This window comes from Lampetra planeri, chromosome 42 (assembly GCF_965212315.1).
Source record: "Lampetra planeri chromosome 42, kcLamPlan1.2.h2, whole genome shotgun sequence".
Classification (NCBI taxonomy): Eukaryota; Metazoa; Chordata; class Hyperoartia; order Petromyzontiformes; family Petromyzontidae; genus Lampetra; species Lampetra planeri.
The window spans coordinates 6,090,822-6,116,362 of NC_136148.1; the positions used below are offsets into that span (position 1 = coordinate 6,090,822).

General features: G+C 50.2%; 1 protein-coding gene across 1 annotated transcript in view; it reads left to right on the forward strand.

Moving 5' to 3' along the window:
- The window catches only part of LOC144732340 (voltage-gated potassium channel regulatory subunit KCNG2-like), a 42,966-nt gene extending 22,363 nt beyond the window's left edge, over window positions 1-20,603 (forward strand). The window contains exons 4-5 of the mRNA XM_078613818.1: window positions 5,482-5,682; window positions 19,454-20,603. Coding sequence (XP_078469944.1) covers window positions 5,482-5,682; window positions 19,454-20,326 — 1,074 coding nt within the window. The 3' untranslated portion in view covers window positions 20,327-20,603. The remainder of the gene's footprint in view (window positions 1-5,481; window positions 5,683-19,453) is intronic.
- The last annotated feature ends 4,938 nt before the right edge of the window (window positions 20,604-25,541 follow it).

Genomic DNA, 25,541 nt, shown 5'->3' on the forward strand with positions numbered 1-25,541 from the left:
CCTTAACAGACTGTAGGGGCAAGTGCTGTTAGCGAGCACCTATGAAGGCCGGAACGGTACACGAGGAGGTGGGTGGCCAACACCACGCCTTCGTCTCCCAAGTGGCGATGTTTACACACCGCACCAGGTACTCATTTGAGGCTGAGTCGACCTAGGAGAGGTCCCGGACCGGTTCAGATAATCGTCACTGGTGTTGGCCGTGAGCGGGAATCTAACCCGGATCGCCGGGTTCGTAGCGCAGCGCGCTAACCGCTACACTGCTGCTCCCCAAATATGTACGTACATACACACGTTCATACATACACACGTACATACATACACACGTACATACACACACACGTACATACATACACACGTACATACACCCACACGTACATACACACACACGTACATACACACACACGTACATACATACACACGTACATACATACACACGTACATACACACACGTACATACATACACACGTACATACACACACACGTACATACACACACACGTACATACACACACACGTACATACACACACACGTACATACACACACACGTACATACACATACACGTACATACACACACACGTACATACACACGTACATACATACACACGTACATACACACACACGTACATACATACACACGTACATACACACACACGTACATACATACACACATACATACACACGTACATACATACACACGTACATACACACACGTACATACACACACACGTACATACATACACACATACATACACACGTACATACATACACACGTACATACACACACACGTACATACATACACACGTACATACACACACACGTACATACATACACACATACATACACACGTACATACAGATGTAGTGGTGGTATTGACGTGCGCCGACTGTGACAGTGATGGATCACGGGGCGGCGTGGGGTGCGGGGTTGGGCACGCGTTGTGGGCGTGGTGTGGACGCGCGCGCCGGGAGTGACAGATGACGGGGCGGCGCGGCGTGGGTGGTGAGGCACGATGAGATGTGGGAAAAGAGGATCGTAGCCAGCGCCCAGCGATTGGTCGAATAAGTGGGTGCTCGCAGCGACGTCCGCAGGTGGGGTATAAAGGGGGACGCGCGAGAGCACTCGGGGAGAGTTACCCAGTTGAAGACCCGAAGACGGAGCTGAAGACCTAGTGCCCCGAGACCCCTAGTCCCGCCGTCCTTGTGGGGACCGGGGCCCTGTGTGGCTCGGAGGCGAGGCTGTGGGACCCGGGGTCCGACGCCCCCGTGGGTCGGGCTGGGGACCCACAGTCGAGACGGATACCCCGGCAGGGAGTGTCCCGAGTAGCTCAGTGGCGTTAGTCGCCGAGTTACTACATTACAACTGGCGTCAGAAGTAAACCTGTCTTCAAGAAGTATGGACACAAGGAAGACTACCCGTACCCACGAGCGAGGTCGGGACGACGACGGCGTACCGGGGACACCGACCTCGGGAGTAGAGGACGAGGAATTGCCGCCGATGCAGCACTTCGCGGTGATGGCCGACGCTCCGCTTGCCTCCGACACCAGCCTCCAGGACGCGCACTCCCGGTTGGCGGAGTTGCTACTCGCCGCCGCCGCTGTCTTGGCCGACATCTCCGTTCCGGCGAGCGGAAAAACGGCTGCGGGGGTCGTGGAGGAAGCGACGTTGGAGGATTCCCGCCAAAAGGCGCTTCGCGCCAAAAGTCTGGAAGTTGCCGCCGTTTTTGGGGGGCCGCCACCGATTGGCGGGAAAGACGGACGCCACATGGCCGGACACCTCCGCGCAGCGCAGCCCACGTCATCAGCGCGCGCCGGAGCCCTCCATTTTGCGCCTGACACCCGAGCCGACATTTTACACAACTACAGCGGAGCGCGGGAAAATCTCTCCGACGTCGACGACGATCGGGTCCTCCAGCAAAGATTGCCCGCGCTGTCGGCGTTCAAGGCGGATGGGGGCGACTGGGGAGCCTTCCAACGAAGGTTCCTCGCTCATCAGGAGATGTCGGGGTGGTCCGACACCACTGCCCTGCGTGCGTTGCCAGCGATGCTTGACGACGACGCGCTTGCAGCCTTCACATCTGCTGCAAGGTCGTCCCGCTCTACGCTCCAGGCCGCACTACACCTGATGGCGAAGGTGTTCGGGCCGCCCTCCACGTGTCGCCACCAGTTCTACGATCGGCGGAAGGTGGCTGGAGAAACGACGCTCGCCTATCGCACGGCACTACTCGCCTTGGCGGACGCAGCTTTTCCCCGCATGGATAAGGAGGGGAAGGACGCCATGGTGACGGAGCAGCTGCTGGTGTTGGCCCACGAGTTGGGGGTCCCCATCAACGTGGCGGACGAGATGGATATCTGCTCCCTGGCGATCGCCACGAGCATTCACGCGTACGAGGTCCTCAAACGCAAGCCGGGGGTCGTCTGCAAATGGGCGGGGAACGCGGCACTGGCCGCCACGATCGCCGAACCTCAGCCAGCTGCGGTGCAGGAGCAGGCCTTCGCTGCATCGCGTCCGGGGGAGTGGAGAACGGGAGGTCGTTCGCCCACACGTTCGCCCCGCAAGCTGGAGCAACCGAAACCTACGACGTCCGTCGTCTGCTACAACTGCGGCCTTCGGGGTCACGTCGCAGCCGGGTGCCGGGCCCCGCGTCAGCGCGCCACAGGACCACGTCGGGACGACGACCAGGGCCACAAGTCATCCCAACAAAACCCGGTGCCTCGGGCTTGACGGCTGCTGACCGTCGAGAGCCTGAACCCCGGGGCACGCACGGGTCCTCGATGCCTGGCCGATGTCTTCCTGAACCGCCGGCACCACCGGACGTTCAACCGCGTCTGGTACCGTACGACGGACCGGCAAGGCGGACTCGGGCTAGGGCTCAACAATTTTTATGAAGACGTTTTTTTCTCTACACCGAGCTCGCCCGGTGTTCCCTTCTGCCGGGGTAATGTCCCGTTGTAGGGACGCTCGGAAAAAGAAGGGGACACTGCACGAGTCGAAAGAAAAAAAAAAATTTTCCATTTATTTTCCTTTTTGCATACACATTGCTATTGTCACTCGCCGGTTTGTATATATTGTTCTATTGTCGCGGTGGCATTGGTTGATGGTTGCGGATGGTAGTGTTCGCGTCGTGTTGTGTTGTTACGTTAGTTGTTGTTCTTGTTGTTGTGTTGTGTTACGGGGCACACAGGGCGGTTTGTATATTTTTATAGCAGCCGGGTCGGCTGCGAGCTATGTGGTAGGGGGTGATGTAGTGGTGGTATTGACGTGCGCCGACTGTGACAGTGATGGATCACGGGGCGGCGCGGGGTGCGGGGTTGGGCACGCGTTGTGGGCGTGGTGTGGACGCGCGCGCCGGGAGTGACAGATGACGGGGCGGCGCGGCGTGGGTGGTGAGGCACGATGAGATGTGGGAAAAGAGGATCGTAGCCAGCGCCCAGCGATTGGTCGAATAAGTGGGTGCTCGCAGCGACGTCCGCAGGTGGGGTATAAAGGGGGACGCGCGAGAGCACTCGGGGAGAGTTACCCAGTTGAAGACCCGAAGACGGAGCTGAAGACCTAGTGCCCCGAGACCCCTAGTCCCGCCGTCCTTGTGGGGACCGGGGCCCTGTGTGGCTCGGAGGCGAGGCTGTGGGACCCGGGGTTCGACGCCCCCGTGGGTCGGGCTGGGGACCCACAGTCGAGACGGATACCCCGGCAGGGAGTGTCCCGAGTAGCTCAGTGGCGTTAGTCGCCGAGTAGCTAAGTGGATGTTGGTCATCCGAGTAGCTCAGTGGCGTTAGTCGCCGAGTAGCTAAGTGGGTGTTTGTCACCCGAGATACTAAGTGGATGTTGGTCATCCGAGTAGCTCAGTGGGCGTTAGTCGCCAAGTAGCTAAGTGGGTGGTTGTCACCCGAGATACTAAGTGGGTGTTTGTCACCCGAGATACTAAGTGGGTGTTTGTCACCCGAGATACAAAGTAGGTGTTAGTCACCTGTGAACGAGTTTGATAAAATAAAGAGTGTGTTACCCGTGAAGTCGTCTCCCGCCGAGTTACTACGTTACACATACACACGTACATACACACACACGTACATACACACACACGTACATACACACGTACATACATACACACGTACATACATACACACGTACATACATACACACGTACATACACACACACGTACATACATACACACATACATACACACATACATACACACGTACATACATACACACGTACATACATACACACGTACATACACACACACGTACATACATACACACATACATACACACGTACATACATACACACGTACATACACACACGTACATACACACACACGTACATACACACGTACATACATACACACGTACATACACACACACGTACATACATACACACGTACATACACACACACGTACATACATACACACATACATACACACGTACATACATACACACGTACATACACACACACGTACATACACACACACGTACATACATACACACGTACATACACACGTACATACATACACACGTACATACACACACGTACATACATACACACGTACATACATACACACGTACATACACACACACGTACATACACACACACGTACATACATACACACGTACATACACACACACATACATACACACACACGTACATACATACATACCAAGGACGTTGAGGACCACTACCCTACCATTCTCCCATCGATGTATCTGTTGCCGCCAGTGGTGTCAGCTCATGGGGTGCGGCAATTTGTCAGCTGGGGCCCCAATATTTGATTTGTGTCTTCGCACGGTCGCACCAAAGGCCATTTATATATCGCGGCTCCTCTTGCTTCATGACATCGTCGCTACGTTCACGGTCACGAACATTTAACGATGTCGGGGCGCTCCGTCGTCGCAAAATATGTTTCGTGTTATTTCACGCTGTTGTTGTTGTTGTAAACATGCTGCATGGTGGTTGTCAAGGGGGCCCCAACTCAAGTTCAAGTTCATTTATTAGGTATAGCCCTGTGAGCCATTCGGCTCTTGAATCGGGTGCAACCGCAACAAACAAAAAACAAAAACATGAACAAAAAACATCTTAAAGTGAATATGTGACTGAGTGCAAACAGAAAATCCAAGAAATGACAGTAAAATATTGCAAAAAAAGCACCGTACACAAAAATGTGCAAAAATCCCAGTGGGATGCAAGTCAAACAACAACAACCACAAGACAACTTAGATTAAGGCCATCAGTCTAAATCTGTACTACAACAAACAAACATGGCCAAACCAAAACAAAAACAGAGGGGGGCCCGGCACCCCCTGCCCACACGCTCCTTACGCTCCAGATTGCCGCTTAGGTAAAAAAAAAACATCGGTTCGCATGATAATTTTTCGTTTCAAACGTACCTTCGCTGACGCATCATCGTTCGTGACAGATGGGCAAACCCGCGTGACGTTGTTTGTGTCGTCGCTGCTTTTCGTTTCTCCGCGGCGACCCCCTCACAGGACGACAGCAGCGGCCCAGCGAGGACGCGGGCGGCCAGGCGCTTGAGCTGGCTCATGAGCCGCCTGCGCGACATGGTGGAGGACCCCAGCTCGGGCCTCCCCGGGAAGATCTTCGCCTTCCTCTCGGTGGTCTTCGTGGCCATCACGGCCGTCAGCCTCTGCATCAGCACCATGCCCGACTTGCGCGCAGAGGAGGACAAGGTGACGGCAGAGGCCCCCCCCCCGCTCGCCTCGTTTAATTCTAGATTTGAAGCTTTCGTGACCGCAAGGTTTCATACTCGTAGTTTTTTCGGTGAAGTCACGTAGGTAAAAAAATGAAATAAAAATTAATAAAATTAATAAGAATAAAATAATAATTATTAACTTTAATTTCAGTTTTTTACCTACGTGACTTTACCGAAAAAACTAACGAGCACACCTCGTTTAACCCCGGGCAGAGGCTCTGTCCTGCCAAGTTCTGGCAGTGATATAATTGTTAAGCTCTCTTTTGTTTGTCTTACCAGGTAAGGCCAGGCTATCACAAACGACAGCTCACGTGGAATTGTACAGCAGACAAATACTCTTAAGCACATGTTTATAAATGTGGAGGGAAAAATCCACGCGACCACGGGGAGAGAGAGAACTTGCAAACTCCAAAAATACAAGTGTCAGGGTTGGGATCGAACCCACGACCTCCTGCATACCAGGTGAGGGAGTTAACGTCTCGCCACCGTGGCACCCCCGGGACGGTCAGTCTTCCCATCCGAAGACGTACCGATAAAGTTATTGGAACGGAATCGAAAGAAACACTGATGACGTACACGAATGTCATTGGAATGGGAAAGGGTTAATATACATGTTGTCCGACAGCAATTTCGGGGCGGCGGTGGTGGCTATTGCTTGTGGCCCGTAATCCGGCATTGTGGAGGCAGCAAGCGGTGAGGGGATTGGTGGATCACCACACAAATGTTTGGGAAACTCCCGTCAGAGTGTGCGTTGAGGAGGAGCCCTTACTCTGGCTCGCCAAGAGAAGGCGGCTCAGCAAAAGATGTGGATTCCACCTGTTTCGTCTGTATGGGATAGAGTGTTTCCCCCTCGCACATGTGGGTTTTCTCCGGGTCCTCTGGTTTGATCCCACGTGTAAACATTCATGAAATGGCTGATAACACCTTCATACCATACGGAACGCAGAGCTTGGGGCGAATGGGGCAGCAGACCACCACCTGGGATAGTCTTGATCTTTATCTTCTCCAGCGAATACTGTTTTATTATTACTACAGTGTCAATACTCCCACCTCTTCGAAGACGTCTGACCAGCGTGGAAGAACAGGCCAAATATGTGAACTGATTTTTTTTTTTTACCAGATAAGGCCCACTGAGCTATGCAGATCTTTTTTAGAAGCAAGCTGGCCGCAAATGATAGCTCATCGACGTGGCTTATCACGTGCAAATGTATCGCAGCCAAAAACTCTAAACGCGTGTGGATGGAAAACCCGAGGACCCGGAGAAAAATCCGCGCGACCACCAGGAAAGAGAGACACGCAAACTCCAAATATACAGGTGTTGGGGTCAGGATCGAACCCACGAACTCCTGTATACCAGGCGAGGGAGTTAACATCTCCTAGCCACCGTGATGATGATGAGAGAGAGAGACACGCAAACTCAAAATATACAGCAGGCGTCAGGGTCGGGATCGAACCCACGACCTCCTGTATATCAGACGAGGTCGTTAACATCTCGGCACAGGGGCGGCCTTTTTCACCGTACGTAGCCAACCACGCTAATCTCTTTCCTGGAGGCCCTTCCGCCAGCAGTGGCTTGAGTAACCAATTACAGCTCTGCACCTTTAGCTCTTGTATGTGTTGCGTAATCATAATTTAGCGCTGAGGAAAGGGAAGTGAAATATTGTTTGGCGAATGAGCACGTCGGAGTGTGCGTTTACTCTTATCACGTTAACAGCACACTCTCAATTAAAGTGAATAAAATTACCTGACACGTAAAAACGCCTACCTGTGAAATTAAATCACCCTGAAGGGAAATGACGAAGGGCATTCAAATTAAGATTACGGTGAAATAGAGTCATTTTTGTAAATCACATCTAATATCTGACATTTAGTTTTCAGGGGACTTGGTATGTTGCAATCATTTTTGTTTGCACTTCATTCCAGCGGTGTGGCCTTTTCATTTTGACAAACCAGTGTTTACCGTCCGCGTGCAAATTAACTTGTGACGCGTCACGCGGAGTCGATCGGGCAAAATTCGACTGGCCACTTAGCCCCGTTCCCATCAGAGACGTCCGCAAGACGCAGGGTTGGGTCCCGTTCACCGCCGAATCTCAGAACGCGCAAGCGGCTTGGCGTTACATTTATTGAGAGAGGTGCTGCGCCGTTGTTTTTAAAGACGTTGTCACTCACCGCAGAGAACCGTAGCGGCACGGCAGCACTCTGGAGTCAGACTGTGCCACACGCCCTCCCGCATGGCCTTGTGGGAGCCTCGGTACCGATGAAGTTATTTTGTTTTTTCTTACGATTCCGTTCTGATGATGTACACGTATGGAATGGAATCTGAAGAAAAATTGGTGACGAACGTCATCGGAATAGGAAAGGGTTATCCATTATAGAGGTTTTTGGGTTAGATCGCGTACATATATAAATGTGTCGTTAAAACCCGCCACCACCCGACACAGCCAACTAGTAAGGGTTGTCACGTAAACAGAACGTGGCCAATTCGTCACTAGTACAGCACACCGGTGTGTTGGAGAGCCAAGCCACAACATTTACAAACTGAGTACGACGTTTCGCCAGTAATTACAACTAGCTTCATCAGGCGGCAGCCAGATTTGGCACGTTCTGTTTACGTGACAACCCTTACTAGTTGGCTGTGTCGGTTGGTGGCGGATTTTAAAGACACATTTATATATTCACTTGATCTAACCCAAAAACATCTATTATGGATGATATCGGTCGGGAAAGCTTACGTGTTAAACAGGAAAGGGTTAATTTGGCCAATTTTGGCTCTGAGAATCAGAAATATCAGTTCACCTGTCATATGATGAACAATCTCGGCAACTTTGTTGGGAAATCAACCGTTGTTGTACTCTAGGTGGACTTGCCCCCGTGATGGGGAATGTGGAATGTCTACTACTGACTCAGGTCTAAAATTGAGAAGTGAGCACTGATGCTTCTATGCTCATTACATCAGGAAATCACTCTGAGTTTTTGACTTAAATTGTCTTAAATCTTGACTTAAAGCTTTCGCGACTGCAGGAATTCATATTATTTGGGTCTTTCGGTAAAGCCGCGGCGGCTTTACCGAAAGACCCAAAGAATATTAAATTGTCTTGTATTAGCCGCACTGTAATGCAAACAAGAACTTTTTTTACATGAAGTAGCAATCACCGTTTTTATTCAAAAAAGCTCGGTCGATTGTAACTTATTTCATGCAACCTAGAAAGCAGACGAAGTATATTATGAAATGATTATTATTTTGAAGTGTATTTCAGCCATCAGTTACCGAAATACCCCACACACATTGCATTGAGATAGATGACGTTATTATTTTTTTATTATGTTGTGGAATGACGCGGCTTTTTTTTAATGACGAACGATTCGCGTGGGAGAAATGTCTCGGGTGTCCGAGCGTTGAACCAACACCGCTGATATCCCCCGGTTCGAATCCAGGTATCAGCTGCCCGTGCTAAGCCTGGTTTCACAAATGTATTGAGTTGATGGTCCCAGCGTGGTCACAAATTAGGCCACAAAAAAACACAGCACCGATTAAATGAAGTTGCATTTCAGTTCGCTTAAGTTTGCCTACATTTCTTAGAGAATTGGAGAATTTAAATACGACGTTGGCTGCCATGGGATGAACAATCTCATAGTAGAGTGCGTGGGAAAGTCGAAGGAGGCTTGACTTAAAGCTTTCGTGACTGCAGGAATTCATATTCTTTGGGTCTTTCGGTAAAGTCGCAACACAAGCGGTCGACGGCTTGTATTGCGATCGAAACGTCGTAGTTTTTTGTTATTTTCTTTTAACTTATCTCCGTGACTTTACCGAAAGACCCAAAGAATATGGACGGAGGCTGTGACATTCTCGGCTGTTCTCAGACACCCAGGGTTGCAATTTCTCTGCACCCACAGTACACGTGGGAAAGAGACCAGACAACTTTTACAAAGATAGCAGACTTTTCAAAGGTTAGATTTTATCCATTTTAAACATAACGAACAATTCCCCCCCAACCCCCCAAAATTTTGGATTTCAAATGGATCATCTTATGCCCACGATAATGCATGCAATACATACTTTTTTCCTGTAGCTTTCACCTTTTACTTCAGGAGTACCGGCGTTCGAGCGTATCACTCCTGGCCTCGCCGCACCAGCTTCCCATGACGCTTTGCGTGGCTTTTCGGATTGTTCTCGTGGCGTACGACCCTCGCCAGAGTGGACGGGCAAATGATCTACACCGATTTATTGACCCCCCACCCCCGGCCATGTGTGCACCTCACCCAAGGCTGCGCTCTCCCGCGGCTGTTGTGCTGCGCATACCCTGGGCGTCACTCCTCCGCACAATGGGTGATGCTGCCCAGTGTTGTGCTGCTCCCTGCCAATGGAGTGGTCGCCCTGCCCAGTGTTGTGCTGCTCCCTGGCTATGAAGTCAGCTCCCTGCCCAGTGTTGTGCTGCTGCCTGGCTATGGAGTCAGCTCCCTGCCCAGTGGTGTGCTGCACCCTGGCTATGGAGTCAGCTCCCTGCCCAGTGTTGTGCTGCTCCCTGGCTATGAAGTCAGCTCCCTGCCCAGTGTTGTGCTGCTGCCTGGCTATGAAGTCTGCTCCCTGCCCAGTGTTGTGCTGCACCCTGCCAATGGAGTGGGCGCCCTGCCCAATGTTGTGCTGCTGCCTGGCTATGGAGTCAGCTCCCTGCCCAGTGTTGTGCTGCACCCTGGCTATGAAGTCAGCTCCCTGCCCAGTGTTGTGCTGCACCCTGGCTATGGAGTCAGCTCCCTGCCCTGTGTTGTGCTGCACCCTGGATATGAAGTCAGCGCCCTGCCCAGTGTTGTGCTGCACCCTGGCTATGGAGTCAGCTCCCTGCCCAGTGTTGTACTGCACCCTGGATATGAAGTCAGCTCCCTGCCCAGTGTTGTGCTGCACCCTGGCTATGGAGTCAGCTCCCTGCCCAGTGTTGTGCTGCACCCTGGATATGAAGTCAGCGCCCTGCCCAGTGTTGTGCTGCTCCCTGGCTATGAAGTCAGCTCCCTGCCCAGTGTTGTGCTGCTGCCTGGCTATGGAGTCAGCTCCCTGCCCAGTGGTGTGCTGCTGCCTGGCTATGAAGTCAGCTCCCTGCCCAGTGTTGTGCTGCACCCTGGATATGAAGTCAGCGCCCTGCCCAGTGTTGTGCTGCTCCCTGGCTATGAAGTCAGCTCCCTGCCCAGTGGTGTGCTGCTCCCTGGCTATGAAGTCAGCTCCCTGCCCAGTGTTGTGCTGCACCCTGGATATGAAGTCAGCGCCCTGCCCAGTGTTGTGCTGCTCCCTGGCTATGAAGTCAGCTCCCTGCCCAGTGTTGTGCTGCTCCCTGGCTATGAAGTCAGCTCCCTGCCCAGTGTTGTGCTGCTCCCTGGATATGGAGTCAGCTCCCTGCCCAGTGTTGTGCTGCACCCTGGATATGGAGTCAGCTCCCTGCCCAGTGTTGTGCTGCTCCCTGGATATGGAGTCAGCTCCCTGCCCAGTGTTGTGCTGCTCCCTGGATATGGAGTCAGCTCCCTGCCCAGTGTTGTGCTGCTCCCTGGATATGGAGTCAGCTCCCTGCCCAGTGTTGTGCTGCTCCCTGGCTATGGAGTCAGCTCCCTGCCCAGTGTTGTGCTGCTGCCTGGCTATGGAGTCAGCTCCCTGCCCAGTGTTGTGCTGCTCCCTGGCTATGGAGTCAGCTCCCTGCCCAGTGTTGTGCTGCACCCTGGCTATGGAGCCAGCTCCCTGCCCAGTGTTGTGCTGCACCCTGGCTATGGAGTCAGCTCCCTGCCCAGTGTTGTGCTGCACCCTGGCTATGGAGTCAGCTCCCTGCCCAGTGTTGTGCTGCTGCCTGGCTATGGAGCCAGCTCCCTGCCCAGTGTTGTTGGTGATTCGGAGGCGATCGCCACGTGGTTTATTCCTTCGGTTCTCACAAATTGACTCCTCCATGTCTGCTTAGTCATTTTTATATTCTTGTTTCTTTCGTTGAAGTCACGTTGGTCTCTGTTTAAGGTTTTTTTTCATTTCGTGTGATGTACGGTGCCTTAAGTAGCTGCTAGAAAAGCGCTTGTAAAAACAATTTATTATTGCTGTTAAAGTGTTCTGTCGCTCGTAAGTTACTTTAGAGCCCATAGTGGAGAAATAAAAAACTGTAGAAAACTGTTGTGGCCACCGTTCACATAGCAAGCCCTCTTAGGCGCCATGAACAAATAATCAACGTTCGTTCCTCAGCGACATTAGCGGGATTCTTTATCCCAAATGACCTCGTGGGATTTCTCCAACAGTGAAAAAAAACCCGCAAAAAAAACCCCATTGCTCTCCTCAACAGAATATGGACTCGCGGGCTACATTCTCGTCGGGATTTAACAATCGAATGAGCTCAATGAGAGACAATCGTTTGAATAATTGCGAGTGATTCATTTTGGTATTCATTAATTTATTTGTCTTGCTTTATTCACCCCCCAACCTCTCCCCATCCCATTTGAGGCCCCGTTGACCTTTTCTTGGCAGCATTCTCATTCGGCAGTCTCTCACCCACAGGTCATTTTGTACAAACAAACAAAAAAATCAATGTTTCAAGTCACGACCGCTCTGACCTTCACTTCCGTCTGGAGGGAACACTTTAAACTACATTAACATTCCGCGTTGCCTTTTTATTTTTATTTCATTTTTTTTTCCCATCATAATTTCTCCACGCAGGCGAACACGTAAATAACTAAATAAATGTCCCGGCACATCTTGCTCTCATTTCCTCCCTCGTCGTGCTTTCAAGCCTTGCCACCTCGAGAGGAGGCCTTTGATTTTGACGCACGGCTCAAAAAAACCTTTGGAGTAATAAATCAGAGTGCCCTCCCCGCTGCTACTTGAATTGGAGTGCGAATTTCCGTGAGGCTTCCCTCCCGCGCCGGCGATGGCTCGCCGCTTCGCCGTCGACAGTAGAGTGGCAGCGCCGAGTTTAAATCCCCGTTGGGTGGGGGGGGGTTGACCATGAAGCCCTAACCCATCGGAGTCGATGCAATGAGCAACACGCTTTGTGACGAAATCAAGAGTGGTGAGACTTTTGTTCGATAGATTAAGAAAAGAAGATTGCATTTATAGCAGCAGGAAGGGCCCAATTAGCTGCTGTCGGAGCGGTGTTCTTTTGTTGCGAGGCCCCTGACGGCCCCTGGTGGCCTTGAGTGCGGCCCTGACGTGCGTCCCAGGACAATACAGAAAATGACAACACCGCCCATCATCGTCGTGCTGCTGTCAAACCCAACAATGGTTTCAAATGTGTGGCGGACACTGACGATGTCTTATCAGCGAAAGTGGGCCCCCCTCCGAACATTGGCGAAGAACCACTGTGCTATGGGGTGTATGGGGTGGGCGGGCTGCGATGGTCCTGATGTTGTGCGGTGTACAGGTCTTGGTTGCAATTGTGGTTGCGTAGGTCACGATACAAACGGCGATTATCGGAAGGGTGCTTCATACGTTACAGCAGGAGGGAACCGGTGTAAAACGTAAATATATCTGAAAATCATGACCACTTTCTTTACGAACAAAAGTACTGTAAAGGAACAAAAAAAGTCTGATGTAAAAACTCTCCCCGGCCATAGGAATGTGGAATTTCCAGCACTGGCTGTACACGGTAGGTGAGCACCGCTTCGATGCTCGATCGAGCAGGAGGTCATTTCGACCGGCGAGTTGCGTCTGGAGCTCTGAGTGTTGTCCCTGAGTGGAATGTGCGGTGGCGTTTTCTCCTGGCTCCCCAGTCTCCCTCCCGCACGAAGCCAGACGCTCGCTCACCGAGTTTGGCCGAAAAACCGCGGTGCAGGCAGCACTACCCCGCTGTGAACGAGCGTTGATCTTCAGCGGGCGATGTTTCGCCGGATATAAATAAATGACATTTACGTTCGTCCAGCATCGAAAACGGAGAGAGATTGAGAGCCCTTTGAGATAATCCGGCGTTGACCTCTTAGGAAACACTAATTCTCTCACGGCTCAAACAAACCCAGCTGCCTTCCAACTTTTTTTACGGGCATGGGTCAATGCTTGCTTTAACTTCTGAATCCACAAACTAGATACATACCCCCCCACTCCCCAACCCCCGGTAGGATTTAAATGTTCACAGCTGTTCTGCTGCATGGTTCGGCAAAACGATGGCCGCCGTTTCGCCCTGGGGGGATTGATCAGAAGTTATTCTGAACTGCTCCTGAAGAAAGTTCCCGACACGTGGACTGAAGCGTCGGACATCGTTGCCGACCAACGCCGGAGAGCTGAGCTCGTCTTAATATCTCCAAAAATTCGGGTTATAATGTGTCACTCCCAACGCATTAATAAAATGCAACACATTGACACAATTTTTCACAGTAACACAATTTTTCACAGTGACACAATTCAACGCATTTCCACAATTTTACACAGTGACACAAGTTTACACAAATGCACAATTGGACACATTGACACAATTCAACACAGTGGCACAATTCAAATAATTGACACAAAACAGTGACACAATTAAAACAGTCACACAATTCAACAGGGTGACACAATTCGGGATTGTAATTGAAGTCAAGCGTCAAACTATTTTATTGCGTCTAATGTTGTGTCACCACATGTGCACCCTGTGTCATTGTTTTCCGTCTCATTTGCATTATTTTTGTTTCTTACTATCCGCCAAAATGTAACACGAGCATCTGATTCGCATCACACCGACGATTGGATGAACGGATGCACCGTGACCGTGTGACAATGCATATTGCCACGAATGCTCTTCGCATATTCACGTGATTATGAAGTGTAGGTGCAGCCTCGTATCTAAAACACTCTAAGTTTGAAACTTAATTTTAAAACTGTGCTTTAAAACGCTTTGTAAATACACAGAAACAACATCAGGTAAGCATTCGGACAATTGCACCGTTGCTGTTTGAACCACCGCACCGGGAAATAGAATCGAACTGGCGAATCTCCGGATTGCAAGGCACGCGTGCTGACTGTGGCATTTTGGTTGCCTGCCCGGTACGCCTGTCGATGGACACCTGTGCAGAGAATCGCATCAACGAAACACCGTGCTAATCATAAGGACGTATTCATTTTTATTTCGATTTAAAGCTTTCGTGACTGCAGGGATTCATCTTCTTGGTTCTTTCGGTACAGTCACGTAGAAGGGAAATAATACAATAATAAAAATTAAACATAATAAAATAATTCTCACGACGTTTCGGCCACAACGCAAGCAGCCGTCCTCAGGTGAAGAACAGGTCTGTTCATTCAGACACTGTCGTTCCGACAGACCTGTTCTTCACCTGAGGATGGCTGCTTGCGTTGTGGCCGAAACGTCGTGAGAATTATTTTATTATGTTTAATTTTTATTATTGTATTATTTCCCTTCTACGTGACTTTACCGAAAGAACCAAGAAGACGTATTCATTGTTGAGCACTGTGAGATTTTATTTTCATTGTAAGATGTTTCATCCCGGAGCTCGCTATTGTCGGATAATGATGACGCTGACTGGATTGCAAATCCAACGCGTTAGAAACTAAATTTGCATTTTATTATTTAATGTGCTGAATACAAGACGTAACATCTAAAAATAAATTAACGAACTTTAAACAAACAAATTACTTCCGATGCCTAAAACAACTCAAATGATATTTGCATGTAGTTATCTAGGTAGCAATTATCTCTATTTTAATAAAACAAAGTTTAACATTATTGCGAAGGGGCGGACATTTTAATTGATAGTCTTGCACGTGAAATATTCATGCCAAATGAACCAAGTTTAAACTGCGGTATTTTTACGTAAAAAAAAAGGTGTTTTCTTTAGACAGCACGTTTCATCATCATCATCATCGACAATGGCAGCTGTCGTATCTATGTATGTTGAACTTCTTCCGCAGCGTACGTAACCAAACCGTGCTAATCGGAGGTGACGGGGGAAGGACAACAAACTAAACACAAAAAAGCAGTGCTTTTAGAGAAGTAAGATTTCGATGTAGGTTTAGCCACGCGCTCCGTCATTGATTCTCCTCCGCAGTCCGAGCGGCCGGATCCGTGTCTATCCTCCACCTGTGCAGGAGATGAGCGCACCGGCCGTGAGATCATCAGCGTCGCGATGATTCACCGTCATCCGGAGTTTACGGGGGAAGTGAGAAGCCGAGGAAAGGATGCTCAATTGAGTAACTGAAAGGAAAGAAACAAACAAACAGATCTTACTCATCAGTGCTATACAGCGTCATCGTTCATGCAAATTGCAGCTCGCAATCACTGCGGAACCACAGACGACCTGGAAGGCTGCCAGGCGGCAATCGTGCGCCGACAATTGCTCTGCAGTGCTCTAAATATGACGATGTTTTTAGCCAGTTCGTGAGTGTTTATACAGGTGGGAGGAAACCGGAGCAGCCGTTGGAAACCCTACGCGTGTGCGAGGGGGCAACGCTCTATCCCATACGGAACGGGACAGGCTTTGTCGGTCCACGCCTTGTTCTACTCCATTTCTGCCGGCGAGCCAGGGGTAGGCCACCTCTTCCTCGATGCCCCCCCCACCCCCGGACGAAATATTTTAGTTTTTTGTCATTTGTGCTGTGATCCACAAAACCCATCGCTGTCGCTCCCTCCACGGTGCCCGGTGACAGGCAGCCACGTGCTCAGCCAGCACGGCCGCCCGGCGTGAAGTGCCGTGTCACTTGACGTTCATCGTTTCTTTTACTTTGTTTTGCTTCGCCGAAAGGCGACGTCCGTCGCGGCAGTGAATCGACCCGGCTGGCGGCCGACGCGGCCGTTCTCGCGCCCGCCACGCAAACTCGGGCACGACATTTGTGGAGCGACGCAGCGCTTGCGAAGGAAGGGGCGCGAACGAGCAGTGTCTGAGTGCCGAAGCTGACGTCCCCCCGGCCCCCCTCCCCCCCCCGGTCTCAGCAGCAGCTAGGACAGCAGCCCTGGGTGGTGCTCAATCACGACACGCCACATTGACGAGAGGACATGAGAATAATTCATTGCTCTGGTTTAGGTAGCGCACCTGTTGGCACGTGGCCACTCCGTTGTCAAATGCGGCCTCGTCATTGCCTACCCCTCCCCGATATAATCTGCTCGGAGCTCCCTGCGTGTGAGAGGTGCCAAGGTGGCTAGGAGATGTTAACTGTCTCGCCTGATATGCAGGAGGTCGTGGGTTCGATCCCGACCCTGACGCCTGCCGTATATTTGGAATTTGCGGTGTCTCTCTCTCATCATCATTGTCACGGTGGCTAGGAGATGTTAACTACCTCGCCTGGTATGCAGGAGGTCGTGGGTTCGATCCCGACCCTGACGCCTGCTGCTGTGTATTTGGAGTTTGCGGTGTCTCTCTCCCCGTGATTGCGTGGAATTTTCTCCGCGTCCTCCCGGAGGTTTTTTTCCCCTCCATATTTAGAATCTACACGCGTTTAGAGTATTTGGCTGCTTTACATTTCCACTTGATAAGCCACTTCGTTGAGCGACCGTTTGTGGCCAGGTCACTTCTGAATAGCTCAGTGGGTCTTGCCTGGTAAAATAAAATAAAAAGTTTAGTTTAGTTTATAGTTTAGCTTAGCACGCTGCTGGACTACAGTCCAGCAGCGGTGGGTTTGGTTGATCACCGCACAAATGACAAAAATCACTCCTTTCTTGTGGGCATCAAGGAGGAGCCTTGCCGCTGGCTCGCCAGCACAAATCCAGTACGGGTAGAGTGTGCACTGATGTCACGGGATACAGCGTTTCCCCCTTGCGCGTGTGAGTTTTATCTCCGGTCTTGCTCCGGTTTTCTCCCACGTGAAACAAATGAACACTCATTCACTGGCTGAAAACATCTTAGCATACCTAGAGAACAGCAGAGCTTGGCGGTGGCGGATTTGGCTTCAGCTCATCGGGTGGCTGCTGACTTGCCGTCCTTCTGCGGTTCCTCCTCGCGGCTCCGAGTCGTTCTCTCTCTCTCTCTCCGAGAGCTACGAGCGGACACGGCCCGCCGGCGGCCCGTTACACGTTGATATTATAAATGTTTAATCGCATTGCGCATTTACGTGTAATCGCATCGTGTGCTCGTGAATCGTGCCTGTTAACTTGTGGTGCGAAACCAATGCCGCTGAGAAAACAACCACAAAGATCACTCCCAGAAGGCACTGTGTGCCTGACGTGATGTGTTAAAAAAATAGAAACATTATCTGGAGACATATTCTTAGGTTCTTTTGGTAAAGTCACGTAGGTAAAAAAATTACAATTTTTAATTAATAAAAGTAAAATACAAATAAAATAAAAATCACGACGTTTCGGAGGCAACACAAGCTTCCGTCTTCAGGTGGAACCGTCACAGCACGACTGCTGTATCAAATAAGAGAATATGAATCCTTGCAGTCACGAAAGTTTCAAATCTAGAATTATCTGGAGAGACAAACATGGGAAGGGGTGCATTGTTTGATTTAGTTTTTATTTTGTTGATTATGTTCTGCACAACGACGCCCATGATTGCTTTGTGTTATGTACGCTATGTAAAGGAATTGCATGTCGTGGGTTCAGTGACCTTTGCATCCACGAGAGCGTGCTGCTTTTGGCACAATGCACGGCGAAAAGATTGATTCTTGAATTGAATCACAACTCCAAATCGTGACAATTCATCAAACCGCGGGGGCGGGGTCATGGGAGCGGGGTCATGGGGGCGTGAGGGTGTTGTGTGGGGGCGGGGCCATGGGTGCATGGGGTGGTGCGTGGGGGGTTGTGTGTGGGGAGGGGGGTGCAGAGCAGAGTTCCTTGTCGCCTCTCCACCCGATGGGTGGGTTGCTCAACGTAGCCACCAGTTGCACGGTGGCTAGTAGATGTTAGCAAATTCGCCTGGTATACAGGAGGTCGTGGATTCAATCCCGACCCTGACGCCCGCCTGTATATTTGGAGTTTGCGTGTCTCTCTCTCTCCCCGTGGTCGTGTGGATTTTCCTGCGGGTCCTCCGGTTTTTCCCTCCGCATTTCGAGTCAACATCACCACGCGTTTAGAATATCTGGCTGCTCTAGATGTCCACGTGATAAGCCACTTGATCGAGCCATCACTTGTGAGCAGGTCGCTTCTATAAGAGAGCTGTATAGCTCAGTGGGCCTTACCCGGTTAAATAAAATACAACTGATTCAATTGAGTTACTATGGTTAACACCTTGGGGCAGTGTCCCTGTAATAACATCACAGCGACACCGGTACCAGATGCCAATTCCCGAACCGTCCGAGGCCAAACCTACACTGAAAACGCATTTCTTTAGAGCGACTTTTGTTGCGTTCAGTTTGTTGTCCTTCTTCTGATTAGCACGGTTGATTAAGTACGGCGCGAAAGAAGTTCAACACACACACACAGACACAAAAAGTATATTGTTTGGCATTGTGTCCGCGCGCGTTGCGAGTTCTTTCCGGGCCATTCCATTGGTCGACTTGACCTTGACGAACACCTGACCCTCCACCGCCGCTGCTGCTGTGTATCTCTGTGTGTGTACGTACGTGTATGTGTGTGTGCACGTGTGTGTGTGTGTACGTGCGTGTACGTGTGTGTGTACGTGTGTGTACGTGTGTGTGTACGTACGCGTATGTGTGTGTGTACGTGTGTGCGTGTGTGTGTGTACGTGTGTGTGTACGTTAACGTGTACGTGTGTGTATGTGTGTGCACGTGTGTGTGTACGTGTTTGTACGTGTGTACGTGTGTGTGTGTACGTGTGTGTGTACGTTAACGTGTACGTGTGTACGTGTGTGTGCGCGTGCACCTCTCTCGTGGTGATGCTGGCGGGGCGTGCGTGGGGGGGGCGACACGCAGGGCGAGTGCTCGCAAAAGTGCCACGACATCTTCGTGGTGGAGACGGTGTGCGTCGGCTGGTTCTCCTTCGAGTTCCTCCTGCGGCTCATCCAGTCTCGCAGCAAGTGGCGCTTCCTGCGAGACCCGCTCAACTTAATCGACGTGGCGGCCATCCTGCCCTACTACGTGACGCTCGTCGTCGACTCGGTGTCCGACGGCCGCCCGCCCTCCATGGGCAGCACCAACATCTACCTGGAGAAGGTGGGGCTCGTGCTTCGCGTGCTGCGCGCGCTGCGCATCCTCTACGTGATGCGTCTCGCGCGGCACTCGCTCGGCCTGCAGACGCTGGGGCTCACGATCCGGCGGTGCACGCGGGAGCTTGGCCTCCTCCTCCTCTTCCTGTGCGTCGCCATGGCGCTCTTCGCCCCCATGGTCTACTTGGCGGAGAACGAGCTGGTCATGGGGAGCGGCGGCGGTGGCGGCGGTGGCGGCGGTGCGTCTCGAGCATCCGAAGCGCCACCCAGCGAGGATTCCGGCATCGGAGGAGGAGGCAGCCGCGCCCACGAATTCACGAGCATCCCCGCCTGCTACTGGTGGGCCATCATCTCCATGACCACGGTGGGCTACGGGGACATGGTGCCGCGCAGCGTCGCAGGCCAGGTCGTGGCCCTCAGCAGCATCCTGAGCGGAATCTTACTCATGGCGTTCCCCGTCACCTCCATCTTCCACACCTTCTCGCGCTCCTACGTGGAGCTCAAGGAGGGCCAATTGCGCAACCTCCACCTGAAGCACCGCGTGGCGCTGCTCAAGGCGCAGGCGACGTCGCCGTCGCTCGACAGCTCCCAGTACTCGGAGCCCCTCGGACAGCGCGGCGGCCTCATCCCCAGCGGATGAGCGGCATCACGCCGCTGACGACAGCGATGGTGAACAGTTTGCTGCTGCTGTTGATGATGATGCTGCTGCTGATGATGGTGGTGATTGATGACGACGGTGGCGATGAACGGTCCTTGCTAATAATGATGACAAAGACGCTCCAGCTGCAGCTGATGATTAATGATGTTGTCAATTATGAACATTTGCTATTGCTGATGCTGCGCAACTGCTGTATGATGTTGATTATGATCATTAAAACGTGTTGCTGCTGTTCTTGATAATGAATAACAGCTGCTGATGATGATGATTCTGCGACCGATGATGATGAATGATGATGGTGATTATTAGAGATTAATTTTGATCTGGCATGCCCATCAATACGCAAAGATATGCAAGACACAGATCCCCCGTGTAACCTTAGAGGACATAGGGGCATGTTCTCACATGCAGGAAATGTGACGTCTGGTGGAGTGGGACGGTGGTGTCGTGGTTATCACACTGCATTGCACGATGAACCCGGTGACCTGGGTTTGAATCCCGGCCATGGCAAACATTGGTGACTTCTCAACCAGTCCCAGGCTCCCTTTGCAATAATCTGCAATGACCAGGGTGGCTAATTACGGTCAAATAATTTCACAACCGACACGGCGTAGGAAAGTCTTCATGTAGGAGTGGATTCGCAAAGAGGCTATCACTTTGGTTCTTTCGGTAAAGTCACGTGACTTTACCCCCCCCCCTGCATCCCTCCTCCCTGGCTCCTCCCCCCCCTTACCCTATATAATCGCTTGTCACAAATAGCTCTCTCTGCCCACTACAGTAATTCAGTTTTTTGCTGTGGCTGTCCCGCCTGATGACGGAAGCTTGTGTTGCCTCGAAACGTCGTGATTTAATGTAGTTATTATTATTTTTTTCACCTCCGTGACTTTACCGAAAGAACCAAAGAGTATGGATCCTTGCAGTCATGAAAACTTCAAATCTAGAATTATTATCACGACGTATTCACTTATTATCACGACGTATTCATGATATACGAAGATAAATCTAGAATTATTATCACGACGTATTCACTTATTATCACGACGTATTCATGATATACGAAGATAAAAATCACGACGTTTCGGAGGCAACACAAGCTTCCGTCTTCAGGTGGAACCGTCATTGATACAGCTGTCGTGGCTGTGACGGTTCCACCTGAAGACGGAAGCTTGTGTTGCCTCCGAAACGTCGTAATTTTTATTTTATTTTACTTTTATTAATTTTAATGTTTTACCTACGTGACTTTACCGAAAAAACCTAAGAATATTAATCCTTGCAGTCACGAAAGCTTCACATCTAGAAAGATATACGAGTTTCGAGGGACCGCGCGATACGCATATAAGCGTGGTTTAAATTCATCCGGGGTTTGTCTAGATGGGTTAGCCCAGCACACCACACCCAGTACACTTTTCGTGGCCACTCGTCACGTGCCGACACTCCAGTCTACCGGCGATCCTGGGAAATATCCGGTGAGAAATTAAACTTCCGTGATGATGAACCTCTGCTGTTGATGTTGCTTCTGATGATGATGATGATCATGAAGAACAGCCGCAGCTGCTGCTAATGCTCTGGGATGTTCGAGTGTAGTTTGGAGGTGACTGATAGCACGTCTTTGACTGTGGCAACCTCGGAAAGCCCTTCAAGAGAAGTACCAGGTTTTCACTTTCAATGAAAGTACTTTGCGCCATAGTCGCCGTTGTAAACAGACTGCGCCTTACAGTTTGAGACGTCTGCGTGATGTTGCCCGATGTTTCTGGCCACGACACCTCTTGTCGGCGCAGAGGCGAAATACCTACAGCCATTGTGACACGAAACATTCAGGAAAATTCACGAGAAATTATACGCTGAAAAAACAGAACTTTATTTCTGTGTAAAACAACAATTTTGGCGTGTTGGCAAGCTATAAAACTTATTTTGAAAAATTGTGGTCACTGGATTAAATAGCTGTTTGGCACCTGCCATTGCATGGACTCCAATGATGAGAACATTAAACACCAACCGCGTTGTGTGTTTAGTTTGCTGCCCTTCCTCCGCACCTCCAATCAGCACGGTTGGTTACGTAGGGTGCGGAAGAAATGCAACACACGTACGTACAATGAGACTCCGGAGACGAGACTTTGCCCTGGACATCCGTCGACTAAGAACAAAACAAACACACAAAATCCGTGGATCTTATGGATTTTGTGACAGTGAGTCTCGATCTGGCCCACGAGTTCATGTCCTGGCACGAGCGATTAGATAACCTTTGACCTTCCGTGCCGCATGGCGACGGTTCTCTGCAAGAGGGCCGATTGTAACGTCTCATAAAGCGTGCAGACTCTTAAAATAACAAATACAGGAATACCTCGATATACGAATTAGGCGCGTTCCCGGGGCTTTCTATCGTATATTGAAACTTCGTATATGGAATCGCTTTTCACATCAGTACTGTGAGGATGCGTTCCCTGCCTTCATGAATCACTGTTTTAGATCATGTAAACGCTTCATAACTTACCATTCATATTGTAAACAAAGACTATTTATATTGAAAATAATATCATATTTTATACTGTACAGTATTTAACAAACATTGACAAACTTCGCAATGCAGAAAGCTCAACAATCTATATCTTATAATAATTGTATTTTTACTTACATAATGCTGTAGATCGATAAATGTATTATTTATTCATTTTAGTGTACGCGTTTATTATTTTACTTCTTTTCAGCTTTCTGTTCAAAGTAATACATCCAATGTGCGTAATACCGAGACTCCGTTTATCGAATTTACGCATATCGAGGCATTCCTGTACTTTTTGTGAGGCCATGACTTTGTTTTATACGCAAATCATTGCACATATTGTAAATACGCTGCACGTATGTGGGAAAGTGGTTTTGCGCGTGTTTGTACAGACATCTCGGTGTGTACATAGGGGCGCGGGAGTGGCGGTGCAGCGGTCAGCGCGCTACTCGGCGAAACCGGCGACTTGGGCTCCACTCGCGATCACGGCCAACATCGCCGATACTAGAACCAGTTTCCTGGCCTCCCCTAGGTCGACTCAGCCTTAAATGGGCGCTTAGTATGGTGCGTTAAACAACAACATCAGTGCCGGTCGAGGCCGGGGCGGCTGAATGTGGCGTTCATGGACACACCGCCCCCTCGTGTGCCGTGCGGGCCTTAATAGGTGCTCGCTAACAAGGCATTTGACCTTCTTGGTTATTTCGGTAAAGTCACGTAGAAGGGAAGTAATAAAATAATAAAAATAAAACATAATAAAATAATTCTCACGACGTTTCGGCCACAACGCAAGCAGCCGTCCTCAGGTGAAGAATGAAACACCACCAAGCTTGGAGCGTTTATTTAAGCTGGGTTGGAGGGGGGGAGAAGAGCGCCTTGACAACATAATTTGCATATCAAGAGGAATTTTATTATGTTTTATTTTTATTATTTTATTATTTCCCTTCTACGTGACTTTACCGAAAAAACAAAGAAGATGAATCCCTGCAGTCACGAAAGCTTTAAATCGAAATTTAAGGCATTTGACCTGATGATAATCTGTCCCCTTAAAGGCTGAACGGGGAAACCTTTGCCTTCGCTTTGTGCCCTGTATATACTTACACAATGTACACGCTCGCGGACTGTATATATATACAGATGCAGAGGCAGGCGTGCAGCGTGGGTCGGTGAGATGTCTCGTGCGAACCTCCCAGACGCTCGCGGGAGAGGGGACAAACAAATAAAGAAACACGCGTGGAAGGGTGCCGCGACACATTACCTCGCGTCGGCGGGATGTTGACTCCCTCGCCCGGTATACAGGAGGTCGTGGGTTCGATCCCGAGCCCGGCGATCCCTGCTGCTGTATATTTGGAGTTTGCGTGTCTCTCTCTCATCATCATCACGGTGGCTAGGAGATCTCAACTACCTCGCCTGGTATAGAGGAGGTCGTGGGTTCGATCCCGAGCCCGACGGTCACTGCTGTATATTTGGAGTTGCGTGTCTCTCTCTCATCATCATCACGGTGGCTAGGAGATGTCAACTACCTCGCCTGGTATAGAGGAGGTCGTGGGTTCGATCCCGAGCCCGACGGTCACTGCTGTATATTTGGAGTTTGCGTGTCTCTCTCTCATCATCATCACGGTGGCTAGGAGATGTCAACTACTTCGCCCGGTATACAGGAGGTCGTGGGTTCGATCCCGAGCCCGACGGTCACTGCTGTATATTTGGAGTTTGCGTGTCTCTCTCTCATCATCATCACGGTGGCTAGGAGATGTCAACTACTTCGCCCGGTATACAGGAGGTCGTGGGTTCGATCTCGAGCCTGACGATCCCTGCTGTATATTTGGAATTTACGTGTGTGTGTATCTCTCTCCCCTTGGTCGCGTAGATTTTTCTCCGGGTCCTCCTGCTTTTCACTCCACATTTGTAATCAACGTCAGGCGTTGAGAGTCTTTGGCTGCAGTAAATGTCCACATGATGATACACCACTTCCTTGAGCTCTCACTATCATGTGTGGCCGGGTCGCTTTTGAAAGAGAGATGTACACGCACAGCTCAGTGGGCCTCACCTGGTAAAAGAAAAATAGATTCAGTTTTGTTTAGTTTCCATAAAATATTTTTTTGTGATTATATCATGTACATATAAATGTGTCGTTAAACCCACCACCACCCGACATAAACAATTAGTCAGGGATTTGTCACGTAAACAAAACGCGCCAATGAGTTACTACTTCAGCACACCGGCGTGTTGGAGAGTAAACCCACGACACTTATTATTCGCGTTCTGTGCTGTCCAGCCGGTAATTACAACCAGCATCATCAGGCGACAGCCAGAATTGAGTAGATATCCTCCTCCTGTTTTTTTCTTAAACAGAGGGGGGAGGGAGATAAAGGTGATGTCGTCACTTGTGACCCAATAAGGTGCGATGCCCTGTGGGTTGGTTAAGGTATTGATATAAATTGCAATGGATATTTGTTATTGCTTTGGTTATTCACAGTTAATTAACATAAAACATTTATGCACATCACGCATGCACATTATGTACGTACATTGTGTATTTACATTATGTGCGCACATTCTGTCGTTTCTTTAGTTTAGTTTGCTTTGACATCGAGCACTCTGAGCCATTAACGCTGAAGTCCTGGGTTCGAATCCGGGTTCCAGCCGCCCATGATTAAACCGCTGACTTGACATGGAGACCCATAGACTCACATAGATACCTAT